The 20,766-nt window shown below is 37.9% G+C and overlaps 1 protein-coding gene across 2 annotated transcripts in view; it reads left to right on the top strand.

The window, feature by feature from the left end:
• SSBP2 (single stranded DNA binding protein 2) overlaps positions 1–20,766 on the top strand; it is a 194,569-nt gene that overhangs the window by 114,750 nt on the left and 59,053 nt on the right. Inside the window, exon 5 of one of the 2 annotated variants that reach the window (XM_051642071.1) lies at positions 13,102–13,191. The exons of the other annotated variant lie outside the window; for it this stretch is intronic. Coding sequence (XP_051498031.1) covers positions 13,102–13,191 — 90 coding nt within the window. The remainder of the gene's footprint in view (positions 1–13,101; positions 13,192–20,766) is intronic. 2 annotated transcript variants of the gene reach the window in all.

The raw sequence follows: 20,766 nt of genomic DNA, 5'->3' as shown, positions 1-20,766 counted from the left end.
ATACATGGGTGTCTAGCTGCTCTCCTCCACTTTTGATAATTTTCTTCAATGAACAGAGCTAAATTGGGTCTTTCTGTGCTTAAAGAGCTGTCTGTACTTCACTGCAAACCTGTCTGTGTTAGCAGAAAGAAGGAAGGCAGCTTTTCACATGCAGTGAAATACAGATTATTGCAACCAGTAGGTACTAACATGTGTCTTTAGTCTTTTAGGTCAGCTTGGATACTGTGCTGAAGCAGTGGTGACCATGATGGTTGGATTTGCAAGGAAGCAAAGGGAGCTTGGGAAAATGTGCTGTCTTTTGTTTTGGGTTGGTGTTATGTATGGCTTATTTATCTAAATAATGCCTTTTACACCTGCTTTACTTTATGAAGGTTCCTTCCCCATGTTATGTCTATCTTCAGGGAAGATATACACTCATAATGCACATCTCAAGCCAATCTGTGTCTATATGCAACCTATGCATATATAAATGCTTATTACAGGCAAGGCTGGATATTTATGGCAGGTGCCTGACTGTTTCCAGCTGTTTATAATTCTGCCAGTTTGTGAAGGGAACTTTCCATGCCGTGTTTCTGGTCTTAGCTGTTTTTTTTATAGTGGGGTACAGTGAAGACCTTCATGGTTGTGGCAATCAGTCTTTTAAAACAGCTGGATTTTGTCTGTTGTTCTCTATATAAGTATTGAAAAAGGCACAGTCAATATTGGCTTTTTCCATTTGGGTGACCCAGCAGTCTGCAGAAGGATGGGACCCGCCCAGTGGGATAGCTCATAGCCGAAGTGGAGGGTGAATCAGCATCCCTGCAGGAATGGAGGTGCCTTGACTCTGCTCCTCAGGTCCAAGGCTTGCTAGCAGCAGGGAGGAAGGGCCACGCCAGTGTCCATGGGGGAACCACTGAAAACAGTAATAAAATAAGCAAAAGATTAAAATTTAAAAGTGTATTTAAGAGCTGTAGGAGCTAGTCAGCCCTGTAAGACTTGAGTTCTCATTATCACTCATGGATTTTCACACCATGGGGTGTAAAATAATTGGTTTCCTGAAGAGAAGCAACCTGAGATGACCACTTGGGTTTTGCCAGGTTTGCAGTGTGACTTGGAACCCAGCGAGTTTACGTGTGGCTGAAGCTGGGGCTTTTCCCAACAAGGCTGTTTGTTCCTGGTTCAAGTCCTTAGCAAGCCACGGCGAGTGTGCCAAGCACTCACAGATTTTGTTTTCTCCTGTGAGGCAGTATATGTGATGCCTAAAGAAAGCAGAGGGTTTAGGTTTTTGTTATCTTCAGTAGACTATTCATGTTTAACTTTAGGGACACTGCTTTTTGCCTTGCTTCTTTGGTGGGGCAGCAGAAGAACTCCTGGGTTGCAAATGCCATTTGTTAGGGGGAATTTGTTCTGGTTTCGGGTTTTGTTTTGTTTGTGGTTTTTTTTTTTAACCCATATCTTAAATAAATGTCTCAAACATGTGCATCAGATCACTATTCCAGATGGCAAGTGTTTGAGATGTGGGCAGAGTATTTCAGATACTGAAACATTTAGAATATCTAAATAGCCTTACACAAGCAGGTTGTGGTAGGACTGAGCCCTCTGCCTCTGCTATCCCATGAGTAATGGATGGATACCTCTTTCTTGAATCCTGGTACCTCATGGGATAGCGTGTCAGGGTCCTGTTACTTGCAGACTAACCAAGATAACTACTTTATAGCAAACAGTTACAAGCAAGAGAACATTTTAAGTCCTCATAGTCATGATACTTAATTCAGTTTTAGTGCTTAGAAGTGTTAACTCTGTGGTCAACAAGTTCCATTTAGCCAAAGATAGATACTCAGATGTGAGAAAAATTAGATACTTGACAGGCCTAGCTTTCTATGAGTTTTAACTTTGTAATATTTTCCTTCAACTTAGCAATGTTTTTCTCAGACTCTTAACATTAAAATTTAAACATTCTAGCTGTTCTTGAAAAGTTATAGACATGTCTCAGAAGTCTTTTCTAGTGGACTCTATTTTGTTATAAATACCACGTACTGTACATTGCATGCAACACTTCAATTAAACTAAAAATGCTTGAGTGTGTAGAGAGTTTTCACAAAGGTGAACCTCAGTTTTGATAAGTCTGGTCCCCCTGTGCCTCCTTAGGAGATGATGGGAGAAGAAATGCTGCTCCAGAGGATGTCTTTGAGCAGCTTTTTGTGGTGGCAGTAGAGGGAGCCTGAGGAGTTGAGCATCACTGCGCAAGTTGGTCTTGCATGGTAGGGAAGTATTCATAAAAGCTTTATTCAGAGTTATATGCAGACTGATATATTTCAGCATATATCTTTTAATTTTCAGATGCTTGGTATTTTCCTGAAAATTTTGGCCTCATGCTGACATTTCTGCTTATGGAATTAAATTCAGGACATACAGCTTCGCTCTTGAAGAAAACAGGGAAATCTTTTTAAAAGAATAATAATCTTGTGTGGCAGTTTTTCAGTTGCCGTCTCTCACTGTCTTAAAATGAATACGTACTTGTTATGGAATTATACGTTTATTTTTCAGCTCCCACGTGCATAAGAAATAACACTGATGTTAAAGTAATGAAATTCAAGCTAGACACTCTAAAGAAATATATGGTGATACATACGGCTGACTCGATCAAAAATGAAGCTAATGATAAAAAAACCCAAATGTCTGCTTCAGTATGTTTTGTTTATGAAAATTTGCTGTCAATATTACATTATCTGTGAAGTCAGCTGTTTTCATGTTTTATGAAGAGTAATAACATTTATAGCATAGCCTTGAAAAAGACAGACATGTATCTGTAGTTAGTATTTTACTAATAGTTAATAATTTAACTGCGTGAAGGTCCAGACAGGAACACCCAAATACACTAATTCTTGAGCACAGGAGCAGTTTCATCATTATGTAAATTCGTCATCTTGGTTTCTTCTGAAATAGCATTTAGTTTTCTGTGCATATGCTTTCTTTTCCAGCCAGCTACATATGGAGACAAAAATCCATTTTAGATAGAGAATTACTGAATTTTCTTGGGTTTTTTTCTGAAGGTGTGCACATGTTGCCAAGGTTTCTGAATCACTTCCAGGTGACCTGAAGATAACCCTAAACCAGTCTACTTTGCATTTGATAATCAAAATTCAGTTTTTCAAGTCACAGCATATTTGTTCATTTGGGTTTCATAACTTGGAGGAGACTGAGCGATGCAGAAAATTTTTCTTAACATTATTAATGACTGTATTTGTTAAATGGGAAAGCACTTGACTGTTGTGTGGAATGCAGTGACGTGGGAACCTGCTATGGTAATCGAAATATCTTTGGAAAAACAAAATGGGTTTAACAATTAGGTTAATTAAATTATACCTGAGAAAAGACAATAGGTGCAGTTTTGGTTTTCCACAATTCAAAAAGGAAAAGCAATGTTTTCAATCTGCTAAAATAGATATAAAAATTAAATTAAATACATGTAATGTGTCACAGTTGTGTAAGTTAAGCAATTTTGTCTGATCACTTTCCTGCTAACTCATTTTTAAGAGAAGCATGTTCACACATCTTCATTCAAATTCCTTGAGATGAGGAAAGCAATGGGTTAAACCTGTGGTCTGCAATGTCAGTTATTCACCAAAGATGTCAACTGGAGGTGCAGCTTGGAAAAAACCCACCACACTGAGTATTTTGTGGTTGTTAAGCTAGCAGACCGAAGCAGTCTTGGTCTCCAGGGAATCTAGAGGAGGAGTGTAAGTGTCACTTCTGGAAAGAAGTCACTTCATTGAAATATCACTGCAACTTGGCTCCAAGCTGCAGCAACAGTGTTTTGTGTCCTCAAGTGCCTTTAACTTGTCAGCAACATGGTTATTGCTGATGAATCTGATAATACTGTTGCATTTTATCAAAAGTGTAGCATAACTCAGCTGGCTAGCTTTGGTGGGTCAATTTTGTACATAGATATATATGAGTAAATAACACAGGGCTTGGAATTAAGCTGAAATTAATGCCCTTACTTTCCTAGACTGGAAACATTATTTGAAATGTTACTCTTTTATTTTCCATCATCCTAAAGAAATAGGAAAAAACAATAATTCAGCTTAGTTCACTATAGTTCTGTCCAGTTTTGAAAAAGAAAGGACAGAAAGATGATGCTGTATTTCCATATTTAAAGCAAAAAATATGTTTGTACAATTTTTTTTAAGTGAACATTCTGTTGGTACCTATGTGTGGTAGTGATTTTAGTAACTCCCAGCAAATAATAAAGGTTTGTTTTAACACATCTTCCCTCTATAAATGTACTTTAGAGGACACTTTGTCTGGAAATTGTGTTCTAAATCCCAAGAAGAGGCAGCTAAAAGACAGGACTGAAATGCTGTCTTTTGACAAGAGTTTGAAATCCTTTTATTCATTGATAGCAAAGCTTTCCTTAAAAATAATTTCTGTTGCCCTCAACAACCTACTTCCAACCTAATACCCGGGTTTCAGTTCTGTAATGGATTTTCACTATCTCAGCTAAGTAGAATGAAAACCCCAGATTGGATGCTGGGATCCAGTAAAACAAACTGTAATCCTACTTAAGATATGGGGGAGCTTTGCTCACAGTGAGGTTGCTGTGGGGGTAGGATTATTTCATGAGGAGAGAAGAATGAATGCAGTACCAGAGCATTCTGTCCTTGTCAACAGGTCTGCTGTTTGTGAAGTGAACAAGTCCACTGGTGTAAACTGAGGAAACCCAATTTTTTTTTTCCCTGAAACAAAGATTAAATGTGACTTTTTCCTTCTGATAGCAGATAGACAACTTGGCTATTGATAGACTTATTGCTATATGACATTATATATTTTTTGCCATTCGTAAGGATGTGTGAGATGGAGTAAAGAGGAAGGCAATTCCCAGAATCCAGATCAAACTGCAAGGAGCTGCAGTTTGAGGAAAAGCACAAAGTTACAAGGGGCATCATTATGGCCTTCTGGAATGATGCTTCTCACACCACTACTGACACGAGTGGCTTCCTATTACACAACAGAAATAAACATTTTAGGCAAATATATATCAATGGAACTTAGACGAATAATTAATTAGGTCTTGTGATCCAGATCTTTCAAATGGCTTGCTTCGATCAATGTGGTGAATCTACATTTTTGGGAAGATTTTAAACTCACTGTAAGTAAACCTATCTAGGGATAATTTTTCTTTTGTGTACAACTGAGTGAGTGTTCACAGGCTCTAGAGGAGGAGTAGTAGCTTCTTGCCAGTCATTTAAAAAAAAAGAAATTAAGAGTGGTGAGTAGTTTTATGTTCTAACTTGGAGAAAATGATAAGGTTTCTAGTGGTTAATCAATGTAGTTCCTCTTAGGATTTCTTTGGTTTTTTGGTAAAAAGCAATGAAGCTCTATTAACAGTAACTAGCTCATGATTTAGAAGTGCTTGATAAGTTACAAGTTGAAGGGTCTACAAACGTAAATCTGCTGATCTTGTAACAATGTTTGCTACAGTGTGTCTGGCATTTTGAAGTTATCAATTTTCAGAAATTAAGCACCTGGTAAATGTGATTGAAAATCACATAATTCATCATTTCTCCTTCCAGGAAAAAAGAAAAAAAAAAAAAAAGGCAGCTACATTTAAATTCCCTAGTTCCTGTGATTTCCTGTATCCTTCATCCTTGTGAAAAAAGAGAAAATATTTTTTAAGTGTTCTCCTACAGAAAACATCATAGTTGTATCAAAAATACTCAGTAAAATGCGATAAAACGTACTACACAATTTTACATATCAGTGTCTGTTCAGTTAGTTTCTGGTTTATTTGCAGTAAGCTGGAGAAGACATGAAGTACTGTGAATCAGAAGATATACTTTAACATAATAACTAGTAAATTGGTAATAAGTTGTTAGCTTTCTGTGCAGTATACATATCCATGCCTTTATGGGAAAGCAGCTAGAATGCTGTGCTTAACATAGCAAAATTGCTGGGAAAAGGGTATGAGAAACTGACAAAAATAGAAGTTGGGGGTTGGATTTTTTTTCTCTTAATATTGTGCTTTTGGGCATATGAGACTGGTCACAGCTAAACACGATGGCCCCAGTGTCATCTGTTCCTGTGTTTATTTACAGTTCTCTTAATTGGTATCACTGGGTGTGATGAATTAAACAGTACTGCTTTGGAAAGACATTTGACTTCATGTGAACTAACTTGTAGATTGATCTCAGAGGTATCAGCCGAATAGCAGAGTCTTATTTATGCTTTGCATCAACCTGAGTTTTCAGCAGGAGTTTCAAAGAGATATCTACCAAAAATTAAAAACTTCCTGCTTTTTCTTCCAACAGTACTCTGCTATCATCATTGTCTGAAACTTGGTACCAGCAGTGGGTATAGTTTCCCAGTCTTGTCATTCATGTCCATCCTTGCACATTTGCTGTTCAGTTTGTGTGAAATACCTGTGCATTAATACCATACAAATGTGCAAGACTATCCTGAGATGCCAAACACCTACTCTTGTTTTGGTTCAACTGATTCTGTTAACATTCTCAATGACAGAATATTTTTATCTGGTTACCGTGTGTTTTTGTTGCATATGTGAATAAATGAAAACATTATATTGGTTCATAAGTCATAATTTTAAAAAGATGTCTACATTAATTTAGGTTGGAAAGCTCAGTTATTTAAAATAAAATAATAATTGATTAATTTATTACAGTGTTAAAATGATCCTTGACACCATGTTAGGTGCCAGTTGTATCTCTTACTGAGTACTTGAACTTGAGGAGTGATTAGATCTTAGTCACATTAAGGTTTAGATGAAATGTGAAATGATACTGCAAATATAATAGAGCTAGTTCTCAGAATTGCTCTGTAGTAGATTTCTTACTAAAATGTTAGTAGATTTCATATTACTGTCACTCTTGATGAAAAACCAGACTCAGAAAACTTGATTTAGGTCTTGTTATTTCTGAAGATCTTGTCAAAGTTCTCATGACCAAACTTCTCTCTAAAGCTGAATTCAGAAGGAGGAATGAAAGCTGAACTGTTGTCTGGCACTGCTTATAGTAGTTCAGAGTACAATGGTGTTTTTTTCTGGTTAGCACTCAAAATTATATACAGAATGTTATAATAATAAAAAGGAAAGAATTTTAGTTGTATAATTAAAGTAACTGGAGACTCAGCAAAAGGAGTATGAGTACTAGGAGTTCCTACACCATAAAGTACTTTCAGCAAGTGCTACTTAGACTTTGGACTTCTGAGATCTGGTGTAAACACAAAGTTCCTTGAGTGTTTTTTGTTGGCTTGTTTTTTTCCTGACCTTGAACCTATAAAAATAGTGCATATAACACGTGGTTGCAATAACTGGCAGCCAGTTTTTCAGTAGGATGTTTCAGCTCAGGATGTGCAGCTTGTAGGACACATGAAAGCAGATTGGAATTTTATTCTTCCAGAATGCTCTCATCCACATTGTGCTGCAAAATGTTACCAGCATGAAAAAATTGAAATAATCATACTAGTGCTGCTAGTTCACTTTCATGTGTTCACCCTGGGCTGCCTTTGCTGCTACATTCACTGTGCATCATGCTCACCGTGCATCAAGCCGTGCAGCAACATGTGAGCCTCCAGAAAGCAGCCTGTTTTTTCAGATTATTAGGGGAAAAAGGCTCTCTCTCAGAGCCATTGTTACCTGTTACAGACTCTCTCTATAGAAATAATTTATTTTCAAGAGAGAGACTCAATCAAGCAAGCACACTTGACAGCACTGGTAGGCATCTGTGCCTCACTAGGTCTGCACCTTCCAAACCAGAGTTTTTAATGCAGCTTTTTCTTTATGTTTGGATTCAATTATCTTGAAGGTCTTTTCCAACCAGAATGGTTCTGTGTTTCTGTGACACTGTTGCTGTGCATCCTAAGATGGGGGTTAAAAGTTGCCTTGCATCATGGATGCTGGTGCCCGTAGTTTCAGTGTCATCTAGAGGCGCTAACTTGTGTCTGCCTGGAGTCCAGGAGAGAATTCTAGTTGAGTGGTGTTTATAGCATAACACACCAGGAATGTGCTCATGCTTTGCCAGAGAAGACAGAACACAAGGACACTGCCTCCAAATAACCTGATAGCTGGAGGAATCAGCTTGATGTGGCTGAGGTGGGTACCCACCACCTCTGGTAACAGAGCAGGAACTAGGACTGACCAGCTAACTGCAGATTTAGGGCTGATGTAGAGGAGGTTTATGGAGGAGGATGGGGATGATGGGGGAATTGAGTGGCCAAGAGTGACCATGGATCTGTATTATATATATTAAGGTTCAGCTTCTCTTACCTGTCATCAAGTAGACTTCATCATCCATCATCAAATAGATCTAAAGAATTAGAAATCCCCCTTTTCCTGGAAAAATGTACTAACGTGGTGGAATTCATACTTCAGATAAAAATAAGGGTGTCGTACTCTGAGCAAAATACCAGAAATTAAATGCCCAGGTTAGTGAATGAGCCAGATGAGGATTTTTATAGGTTTAGTCAACTCCTTCCTTTGTAAAATTCTTGGAAATGGAATTCTTCTGTGAGCTTCCATCATAAAACACTGCTTGTGACAGCCTTAAAAATGATCTATGTCTTGTAGATTCTCTGTTTTTTCATATACTATACTAATGGAATAACTAACCTATTTTATTTTTTATTTACTGTGTGATTTTTTATTGTAAAAATCAGCCTAAACCATGGCTAATTTTAGTTTTTTTCCATATCTTAAGCTATTTTGAAGTTATTGAGATTATCTTGGGTAAAGCAAATAATGACCACAGTAAGTTTCATTCAAATACATACTTTTAATTAATAATTATAAAGAGATACCATAAATTCGGTAATTTAACTACAAAAGCAAATATAGGTTTCTTTTTATAAGAGGGTAAGATACTGTAGAAAAAGATTAGACCATTCAAATTTTCCTATTAAATCTTTTTATGAAGAGCAGGACAGGCAAATTGCAAATATTTAAAATGTCAAACTAATGGAAATATAAATGATAAACTACTTGTAATGCATGCAGAAAGAAGCCATGCTTTGCTGTGGGACTATGAAAAAAATAATTCAGTAATTCATTGGAAATGGCCTCAAGTTGCACCAGGGGAGGTTTAGATTGGATATCAGGAAGAATTTCTTAACTGAAAGGGTTGTCAAACACTAGAACAGGCAGCCCAGGGAAGTGGGGGATTCACCATTTCTGGAGGGATTTAAAAGATCTGCAGATGTGGTGCTTCTTGTAAAAAGAAGGATGTGTTACTCTAAGCAAAATAACAGAAATTGAATGCCTGGATTAGTGAATGATCTGAGTCAGACTCATGGTTTAGTGGTGAAGTTGGCAGTGCTGGTTGGACTTGATGTTCTTAAAGGTCTTCTCCAACTGAAATGATTCTATGATCAGGAAATAACAAATAAGAATATTTCGTTGCTGCAAGATTTTTATTGATCTACCTGGTACAAGTTCTTCAGACATTCATTGGATAACACAGGCTAGAAAATGTAATACAGCTAAAACACTGGAAATTATTTCCTTCTGGTTTTGGGACTTCATGACCTGTCAGGGCAGAAAATCCCAAGCAAACAAACCTGAAAACAGAAAAAAAAACCCAAAACAGGCCGTTACATTGCATAATGAAAGATAGAAATGTAAGTTTCTGTAATACATGACTGGACTACTTGCAGAATGCCTCTAACTACAATATTCTTACGATTATTAATTGGGACTTCAAATGTCAATAAAACTCACCTACTGTTATGGCCACTCAAACTTCACAATGTTCTGTCCTCCTTCCCACTCAGAAGTACAGAGGAGTGGTGGCTTTGCACAAGTGTCTGCAAACTCCATGGTGTGGTCAAGTCTCAAATGATTAGGCCAGTTAAAATCAACAGATGGTATACCTCCCTGAAACTCATAGTCCACAATGGCCAACATTAGTAAATGAATTTTGAGTAATTAGCCTGAATCAAAGAGCTTCTTCCCATCTAGACTTTTTTCTCCAGAAGCCAAGAGAAAATCAGTCAGGATCACTTTTTGTGTGATCATCTCCACAAGACTTGCTTTTCTTTCCCCTCATCATCACAAGTGATTCCTGTGATACATCTCACAGCACAGCTCAGATCTTTTGGCCACCCTCAGGGCAGCTCTCCCAAATGGGACTTCAGTCCTCAAACACAAGGCTTTTTTGAGGAGACTGAAGAAGCTCTCCAGTCTCATCTGTTGGTTTCATCCCACGCCTTTCTACGTATCTTCTTTTTCAACCATGTTGTACAAAACCCACTCCTTGTCAAAAAGGGCTACTTTGGAGCTATATCCCCATCACAGGATGTCAAGGTTATGTGTGAGGTAGACCTGTGGTCACTCACTGCTATGTCTGTAGCTCCATAGCCAAAGAATTGCCATGTGCCCATTTTACCAGTGCTGGGAAGTTGCATGCTAATCTCTGAGGTTTGTTTGGTTTGGTTTTTTTAAAGTGATTTCTGAAGTTTGGCAAATGGCATGAACTCAGCAGGGGTAAATTCCTATATCCCTATAGGAGCACTGACTGCATCCTGAGAAGTCATTCACTTCTTCTCATGCAAGCATATCTTTGTAACCTAGGTGCAGAGGCCACCCAGCTGAGGACATTAAAACCCACTGAGTGCTTTAAGGCACTCTGACATGCATTAATATCTGGTATAATATAATTTAAATTATGTGGGCAGGAATGAGAGAACCTGGGATGGAAGGCTTCTGAATAATGTTGGAACTGCTGCTTTGCTTTTTTTCTGAGATCTCACAATTTAACAGTATTTTGCCTGTCTGAATTTGTGTTGTTGAGATGGGTTTGCCCAGTGATTTCTTACAGTCAAACGCTTTATTCTGTTGCATCAGCTCCATTGAACATGTTACAGTGCATATTACATGGCCAGTAAAGATGAACATAGCTAAGGTAGCATAGAGGTAATGAGGAATTAGTATGCAAAGAGGGATGATACTGTAATAAGGTTCATCATTATTAGTGGCCGTATAATGGGCTACTCCTTCTTCGTCAAAGTCTGCAGTGCAGGGTACTTTGGACACAGGCTCAGGCTTTTAACATCATTGATTTTCTCTATCCATGAAGCTACTGTTGTCATTCTTCATCTAGAAAACCTCTGCATATGGAACTAAGATCCAACTTGACTTAAAATGTGTCTGCAATTTATGGATTTACTTGGTATTCTTACCTGATGGTCAGTTTAAAAAGGCCTTTTTTTCTTTTTTTTTTTTTCTTGAAAGAAAAGCCCAGAAGTTTCTCTTTGGTTTTCTTTTAGAAATGTAGGTAATCTGGAAGTCATCAGTGGACATTCACAGAAGCCATACAAAAGAAAAGAAAGGGCAACAAAACCATTCAGTTCTTCAGGAGTTATTTCTGTGTGTTCTCACCAACCGCTTATTTCCCCTCCTCTGTCTCGGAGGCAAAGAGACTGTGACAGACCCAAGAGAAGGACCTGAGACCTTCCATGGATTTGCATGATTTTGCATGCATCTAAGCAGCATTATACCCCAGCCTCATGAAGTTCAGGCAGTGCCCCAAGAGCAGCAGTGGCTCGTGGGGAACCCCTCCATGTTTGCTACAGCATAATAGGCTGGTTTGCTTGGTTTGTGGTAGCCTCTCTGAGTGTTTGGTACATCCAACTTATCTGACTGGCTTTTTTAATCAATTCCAATTATATAGTATTTCAACACTGATCCTGCAGTTCAGGTCCTTGTATAAATAAGACCCTTTATTACAGGGTTTTCTAGTGAATCACAATCTTACACTCAGTTCTGAAGCTAGCACTTTCTGAAGTCTTTGTATTTTAATGATGTGTTCTAGACTTTTGTTTGGAAAGAACATACAGCTTAGATGTTAAATATGCTACTGCTAGTAGTTCAGAAATTTTATTCTAAAGCACAGCTTAAGCCTTTGAAAAATCGGTAGTAATTAACTGCATATTTCCTTTCTGCATGGTTTAAAAAGGTCAGCCCTTCTTTCTGCCAGTTTTCAAATCTTTCCAGCATTATTCTTTAATTTCCTAGATAGTGTGCCAAACACCTGGAAATACAATTTCCAGATCAACATCTTTTGGATATCAGGTGTGAGCATACAATAGAGTGGTAAGTTAATAAACATAAGCCATTCATATTCTGCAGTGCAGGTATTGGGAGGTCATTAGTAAGCTGCAAGTGACTCTCAATGCATTGTGTGTGCATGAGTACTTCCACAGCAGATTGTAAGCCTTGATAGGTGTGATTCAAACTTACATCGTGCAGAAAGATATTGCAGGAAGGAAGACTGCTAGAAATTAAAAGTAATTGAGGTTTCAATACATGACAACAATAACAGTTTGGATTCCCTTTTTGTGATGATCTCCTGGTTGTAAATTGCCAGAAGCAGTTTTCTTTACTTTCTTATTCCAACTGAAGGATTTGCAAAGGTAACTAATTTCATCCTCTGATTCACTTCTTTGAAATCCCTTTTTTCCTTCCTCCTTCCAAAAATGTAACCTGAATTCTTCAAATTTGTCATGGTGGTTATTTTCAGGGTTGGTAAAATCATAAGCATCACCAGCAGAATCATGAGCATTTCTTCTTGTACTGTTCATAACAGAATCCTGTTTTGAAGCTTGATATAGTTCTGAAAGAATGTTACAGTCTGATGAAGTTGTCTTTAAACTGTTTGAAAATTGCTGATAAAATGCATAAATAACTTTCTTTATGCAACATGTATATTCTTGTGCATGTGTGAGGATGTTTATAGACATAACACATGAAAAACTATGAGTTACATTATCATTTTTATATAGAGAGACATACTCAGATGCAATTATTTCAAAAATCTAGTAAAATTTCACCTAGTTGATGCATATTTGTATACCCATGCATATCTCTAGCATCCTTCCCCTCAACATACGTTTGTTATTTTAAGAAATCATTATACTCGTATAAACTAAGACAAAACACTATACAATTTTGATTTACCTTCAGATGAAACAATGACATTATGACATATCCAAAGAATTACTTTCTGTGTTTTGGTCAGGTTTGGGGTTTTTTTTTTTGGTCTCGTTTTTTTTTTTGGGGTCTAATGCCTACCATGCAATGACAAAGGTTTATTCTCCCTTTGTTCTTTTCAGAGTGCTGCAGCAGCTCCCAGTCCAGTGCTAGGAAACATTCCCCCAGGAGATGGCATGCCAGTAGGTCCTGTACCACCGGGGTTTTTTCAGGTATTCAGAAAAATTACAATTACAGGAATTTTAGGATAGAAAATCCTACATAATGCTGTTTGCAAGTCTGTAGAAAAGGTCCTGTTCTAAACTATGTCTCACTGTGTGGTGCAATACTTGAACGTTTACTTTTTTAATGAAAGGGAATAGGTGGAAAGGAAGAAATCTCTCTAATAATTATTTCATCTATGAAACAGTACAGTGCAACTCATTTCAAAATTTCAAGGATAAAATTATGCCAGTTTATGTGTGGAGACTGAAAATGCTTGAATAGAATTTTAAAATACTTTCTGATTATAAGATAAATGCATTGCATTGGAAATTTAAAATAAGAGCATTGTTGGTCATGTTCAGCTCTTTGGTAAAGCCACAGGCCAGATTCTTAAGTTCAGGATTCAGTGGGAATTAGACCTAGGCAATTAAGAATATCCCACTGAGCATCTACTTGCACATTGAAGATCTCAGTCCTAATGCCTAAAAAAACAAGCCAAGAATTTAGACCATGTGTTGCTTTTTTAAAAGTTCTGTCATAAATGAAACTAAATACCCAGTTAGCACTTTGGACATTAACAGTACAGAATACTATGGTGGAAATAATGGCAGCTTTTAGTGCAAGGCCAACCTAAGCAGTTGTGGTCCAATATAGGACCACTCCTTGGAGTGACCTTGCATCTCCTCTTCCCTAAAGCTCAGTTGTTTTTCTCCACACTGGCAAACTGTGGCTGTGCAGCAGGAGCAAAAAGTAGCAGCTTCTCTAGCATTGAAACAGCCCTTTAGAAAGAACAGCCTATTTCCTGTTCACATACTTGATCTCATGATGTGAAAGAAACAACCTGAATTTCCAGGATTGTGAGAACATTTTGATCGGATGTTCTGTAAAAAACAGATGCTGAAATCCAGGTAGAGACCAGTGTCTTTTTTCCTGCTTCCCTGAGATACATAGACAAAAGAAGCATATTTCATTTGGGGGGGGGGGGAAAGATTAAACATATTATTTATTCATTTAGCCAAACAGTGGTTGTACAAAAAAGACAGGATATCAACAGCCTTTATTTACATGGTATGTAAGTGGCAACATTATTTATATGGTGTTCATTTCTTCACTGTCACAGAGGGAAAAAATTCTATCTGCAGTATTGGTACCTACATGAATAAGCCCTCAGCCTGGCATCGGTGTGTTGTTTCCTTTATCAACTCAAAAAATGACACATGCTTTTTAATATGTGAATGAAAAGATACTAGCAAGTGAAGTAGAAAATATCTTACTGTTGCCAGTCACAAGATCCTCCAGGAATTGGCAGATGTGATTAATTATTTTATTTCTGCTTTTCCTGTTTTGAGCAGCTGGTTAGGTGGATTTTTTTTTAAACACAATTTTAGCTTAATTTTTAGCTTGCATAAATATTTCACTTTTTCTTATTTTAACCGCCCACCCCAGTTGTATTGTCAAAGAAATTAAAGTTGTTGTTTGTTTTTTTTTTGGTCTTTAAGAACAATTAAAAAGGAGGGAGTGGCACAGAAAGAACAGGTATGTGAAGCATAGATGAGAGAGTAGAAATTTTAAAGGTTTTGCAGGAGGCGGCTGTGGGAGTTTTGTTTTTAAGTGTGAAAAAACTTATAGCCACTCTGGGTCTTAAAAGATGTGGGAAAGACAAGAGGATAGAAAGTTAAGCACAGGTAAACTGTCTGTCAGTATCTGACTTTAGTCTTACTTGATGCCCCACCAACAGCCAGCTCTTTTTGTAAGGTCTGGGATTGAAAATGCACTGAGCAAAGTCCATTTTCAGTGTAGCAGTTTGTGACATTAATCAGAGCTATCATCAGCTAAACAGCAGGGCCAATGAATCTTCTGCAAGGCAGGTTCCAAGAGCTGGAATGCACAGCCTGGTCTGGACTCCTCTGGACATCACCCTTCACTTCTCCTTGAAGCTGCTGGGTCTGTGCCATCGTGTCCCTCTGTAACACGCAATACTCAAGATTAGTCCCTTGCAGTTTCAGGTGATAAGAGATCTGCTTTTCTCAGTTGAATGTCCTTGTCAACAGAACCAAACATTTTTCAAGCAATTACTAGTTTTCGCTGTAGTCATCTGGTTCAGAATGTATGCAAAGAAATAACATGCTAGTTAGCAAATCCATCTTCAAGTTTGATAGTGCATACATGGATATGATTGGGAGCAAGCCCAGCAAGGGGAGCTCAGCCAAAATCCAGTCAGTTACATAGCAGTGTGCTGATACTGTAAGGCATGTATAAAGCAAATATGTGCAGACAATGGGTGGCAGAGTCTTGTGGTGCTGGAGATAGAGTGGTCAAGAAGCAATCAATATCTGGTTGTAATACTTTTGGACAGAGCTGAATCTTACCAATGTCAATTTGTCTTAAAAAAGTATATTGGCAGATACAGCTGTGTATGTGAACCTGGAAAACTGAGGAGTTTCATCAGCTGCTGTAAAAAGCAGGTGAAAAGAGTCCGAAAACAAGCTACAGTCCTACCTCCTTCCTGGCTGCTTTCTTTTTAGTGCACCTTTAGCTGGACAGTCGCGTTCTGTATGCTTCTCAGCAAGACCTCTGATCCCAGCTGATCACAAGAGTAAACCAAAACCACCACAGCAAGCATCTGCCATAGTCTGAATACTGACAAAGTTCTATGAACTGCTTGTTTTCTTTCACTGGGAGGCTGGAATTTAGACCTGCAGCTCACTCATGGATTATGAAAATAAACAATTTTGGTTTTTAAAAGTCAGAAGATTATAGAACAGTGGGAGAATGGTGCTTGTGTCTATATTTGGTTCAGTAAGACTGAACTACAAAACCATTGTAACGTTTCAACTTTTTGCATCCTAAAATATATCAGAAGGTCATGCTGGAATGATAAGGCTGCCTTTTGTTGCTTCATGAAATGTCTGGATCGGCCTAAACTAAATCTGTTGACAGCCACTACCTTACAGCTCTGCTTGGCTAACTCAGAGATGCTGGAGGATCTAGAGTAGATTCTTTTCTCATCACTAATGGCTCTTGGTTTTGCACTGCAAACCTGTTTTGGTGTGTGGCACTAACCACTAACTGGGGCATAAGCAAAACGGATGCTCTTCCTGCTGCAATTGCTTCTTACCAGACAGTTCACGGGGACATGGAAGCCAAGGTGGGGACTGTGCTGGAATCCAAGAAACGTCACCTGAGCTCTGGTTTTACTGGCATTGCTGACCACTAGTAGTATTTCTGTGACCTTTATTTTTTATAAAAAGAAGTTTCTTGTATTATTTTATAAAAGGAAATTATGCAGTACATTAGTATGGCACATGGAGGTAGATAAATATGGGAGAGCTGTGGTTTCTCAGACAGTATCTGGTAAAACTCCTTGTAAAATGAGATTGTCATGTATGTGTAGGCCACTAGCACTGATGTTACGTGGCAATCTGGCATTTTATGCCTGGTCCATGGAGGTTGAGCTCTGAAGCCAGCAGCTGAATTTGTCTTGTATCTCTGTACTTGTATTTTTATACTTCCATTCAGGTGATGGATGATGAGCACTAAAATGCTGACGGTCTGAGTTGCAGTGCCTTACGATGATACAGTGGAAGGAGGGTGATAGAGTTGTGGACAGCTATTATCATCAACTAAATTACTTTTTTTTTTTTTTAGAAAATTGTTTATACTGTCAAAAAAACAAAATTGGAAAAGACAAGAAAACAGGTTTATGTGGAGTTAGAATGTGTCTCAATTTCATACACTGCCATGTACATATTTTAAAGTAACTTTTAATTTCATGGCTACTTATTTCTTTGTCCTCATCTTCTTTCAGTACATAGAATAGATGATACTCTGGAAATAAGTTGAGGTTATACAATAACTGAAACTACTCTTAGTTCATTAGCAGGAAAACTGAGTGTGTGGAACTACAAGAGGAGTGAAGACAATAGTTTTCTCATACAAGACACTTAAACTCCAAATAGGAGAACCCAGTCAAGTTTTAGAGTTGATTTTGTCTTCGTGTAAAATAACAGGTGAGGTGCAGTTCAGAGAGGGAGGTGTCTGGTGGGTCAGCACTTCTGTTAAGTCACTTTCTTGCATACAGAGCCTCTGAGAAGGATAATGGTTGGGAATAAGTCTGTGGGGCTGGACGCAAAAAACTCTGTGCAATTCATTCCAGCTGAAGTTTCTCACTTTTTTCCTGGGTAATCCAAAATAGGTTGTTTCAATTACCTTTTTTAATGTTTCTCCAGCTGTTTTAAAAGGAATGTCATACTGGAAAATCCTTTAAAGATATTATTAATTGCTTGGGCAATAGGCATCATAAACCAAGTTTAGATTGCATAAGGGTAAGGTGGCTCTATGCATTTCTGAACTGTTCATCCCACTTCAGTCTGAGTCTTGACATTAGTTATGAATTGGCCTGTTATCCTCTCTCAACCACAGCTTGTACATGGAGCTATGGTGTAAGGAAGGCACTTAGCTACTATGTTAATAAAATAAAGCAATCTGTAACGTTTTCTGTGACATTTTTCAGCGGCAGAGTTGTTTCAGAATCTGGTGTTAGTTTCTTGGTATGGCCACCCACAGAGATGAATCTGAGCTATTTTTTGTCCCTCTTTTTGAAGTCCTACCCAGTACTGAAATAGTAGGGCAGCTGGAGGGCTGAATAAGATGACACCTGAGAAGTAGACTAGAATCTTAGAATCATTAAAGTTGGAAAAGATATCTGAGATCCTCAAGTCCAACCATCCACCCTATGTCATCATGCCCTCTAAACCATGTCCTGAAGTGCCACATTTATGCATTTTTTTAATATCTCCAAGGATGTTGACTCCACCACTTCCCTGGGCAACATGTTCCAGTGCTTGACCACTCTTTAAGTAAATAAATTTTTCCTAATGTCCAACCTAAACCTCCTCTGGCACAACTTGAGGCCAGTTGGGAGAGGATGCATATAATGCCAACAGACAAGTTTTAATAAACTCATTTATGGTGATTTAAATTCATGCACTTGTGATCCAAGAGGATTAGGTCATAGAATTCAAAGACACTCATATTTTCACATCCAGTCTTACTTCACTTTCTGGCCTGAGGACAGACAGCATTTTTCACCAGGACTGCTTCTGTGCAGTGTTACTTAGGTCCTCTTAGATACAGGCAAAGCAAAGTGTGCAGTACTAGCCACACTCCCTTTTTCTTGAGGGCAGTAAGATCAGGGGGGAAAAATCATCTTTTATACTTACACATCATGGTACAGTATGCATTTAGAAAGTAACACCATGAGCATTTGGAAATACCACCATGGAAATGTTGAATCCCAGATACTCTTCTGTCGTACAGCACACAGCAGTGTACCCATGAGAAGCATGAGGGATGTGGTCAGGTGCAAACTGCTTCTCTTCAGCTGGTGAGGTGCTGGCCCATTTCCATCCTTCTCTTCACTTATCTTTAAATATGAAAAAAAAAAAAAAAAAAGATATGTTACATTTGTATTTTTGCAGACTATTCATTTTATCTTTGTGGACAATAGAGAGTTCTAGGTTCTAATCCGATTAATGCATCATGTTTCTCCAAGTTACTGACAACTAGCACTGCTGAATATTTGACTGTGATTGCTAACTTTTGCAGTGCAATTATGAAACATGCAAATATGTCAATGCATATTTAATTAAAACCCAGTTATCTTCATCTCTTTTATTAAACAGTTGACCAAAAGTTTTCTATGTCTGCATCTGTATAAGGAACCTCTCTGACATTTGAAAGGCACTCAGGCAGATAACAGCATTGGGTTTGTTCTTAACTCACCTGAGAGACACTGCTGAAGAGTTAACTCATCAAGTGCCTGCTGAGATTTATAGAAAGTGGGTTGTTTGATAATTGACAGTTCACTTGTTTCATTTGTTATTGTTTTAAAAATTAAATTCTACTACTGAGAATGCCTTTTTACAAATAAGTGAAGCACTCTTTTCTTCTAAATGCACCACTTCTTTCAGCAAGTTTGTTAAAATTTGTTATAGTTGAGTTTACACTACATCTCATTTCCATAGTGTATGTATATTCTAAAGGAATTGTCAAGTAGTTTCTTTCATTCACTGATTAGTTATAATCAGATCTATTTGGAATGCATGGGAAAAATGTGTCAACACTGTGCATGAAACACAAATGTTACACATGCCTTTTTATATAAAGCAAAAGCCAAAACCAAACCCAACCCACCAAAGTAACATAGGGCTGTCATGCCATCTAGTGGCAGTTATTCATTCTCATTTTAGCTCAATCCGTGTTATTCTAAAGTATTTTTTAAGCCTTGTTATGCCACAGTAGTGCTGACCAAATGCTTTAGTAGAGCATCGTTACAGTGAGACATAGGAGCAGAAAGAACTTTCCATTTTTCTTCCTGCCCAGCATTACTATTTACTACAAGAATGAAATTAAATAGCATTTAAGTAGTGAAAATAAGCAAAATCATTTAGTGCAATAAAAATCAATAACAATTAAGACCTCTTGCATTTTGAAGCAGAAATAGTGGTGTGCATAAATATATATATATGTTTATGTTTATGTATAAACAAAATTAATTTGTAGGCTTCTGTGTAAAGCTGTAAAATATCGCCATTATAAAAGTCATGGATTGATACCTCCCAAACAAATAAAGATGGCACCTTTACATCTCCTCTGATTCCACAACAATTGGGATTAAACCAGCCCATTTGGGGTTTCACTCAGTCCTTGCACTCACTTTAGTCCAGCTCATGTGTATTGATCTCCCAGAATCCAATGGTCTTGGCCATAGATCTGCTGGGTATGTGATCCTCTGCCTCAGTCCCTTCACAACATCCTCCCAGATTGCTCGTTTGAACAAGCATCTAGCAGTAAGGAAGATGAGGAGAGAGAAATCTTCCAACATCCCTGTAAAGCCATTTTGGAGTGACTGTGTTGCTTCTATGAATTGTCCACGGAGGAGTCATTGTTTGCACAAGGAATAAGGATTCCTAATTCCAGCTGCTAAATTACATGACTGAAGCTAGAAAATACAGACATCTCTTTGTCTGGTTTTTGCAGGACCAAAATGTGTATCTACACCAATTTAAAAACATTTTGTTTCTTTTAAAACCCTTTTGAATTGTTTCAGCTGTGGTCCTCCTCTAACACGGACATAGTTTCCTGGTTTTCCAAAGCATTACCATTTTTTACCCCCATCTGAATTTTCACTCAAGCAGCCACAATTCATTATGGTAGTGTCCTGCTTCCTCACCTTCCACTGTTGATCCTTGTGATTTCCCCGCTTTTGTACCATTGCCTGTACTTTTTTTTTTTTTTAAAAAAAGAAAACACACAAATTATTTAAAATTACCTGAAACACAACAGCAACATTAGCTGGATTTGCTGCATGTTTGCACCCTTTCTAAATTCCAGTGGAGCAGATGAGATAATTGCAGGTGAAGGACTGAAAAGTTAAAGAATTGGCCATTGAGCAGAACAGAGAGTGAAGACCCAGAAGCCTGAAAAGCTTAGTGGATTATTAAAACATTACTGTAAGCAAATGAAATGTCACCAAAACTGTAGATACAGCTTGTGAGCAAAGCTAGCAGCTTTGGTACGCC

Source organism: Apus apus, chromosome Z, assembly GCF_020740795.1.
Source record: "Apus apus isolate bApuApu2 chromosome Z, bApuApu2.pri.cur, whole genome shotgun sequence".
NCBI classification, from domain to species: Eukaryota; Metazoa; Chordata; class Aves; order Apodiformes; family Apodidae; genus Apus; species Apus apus.
This window is presented reverse-complemented; position numbering and strand designations above follow the sequence as displayed.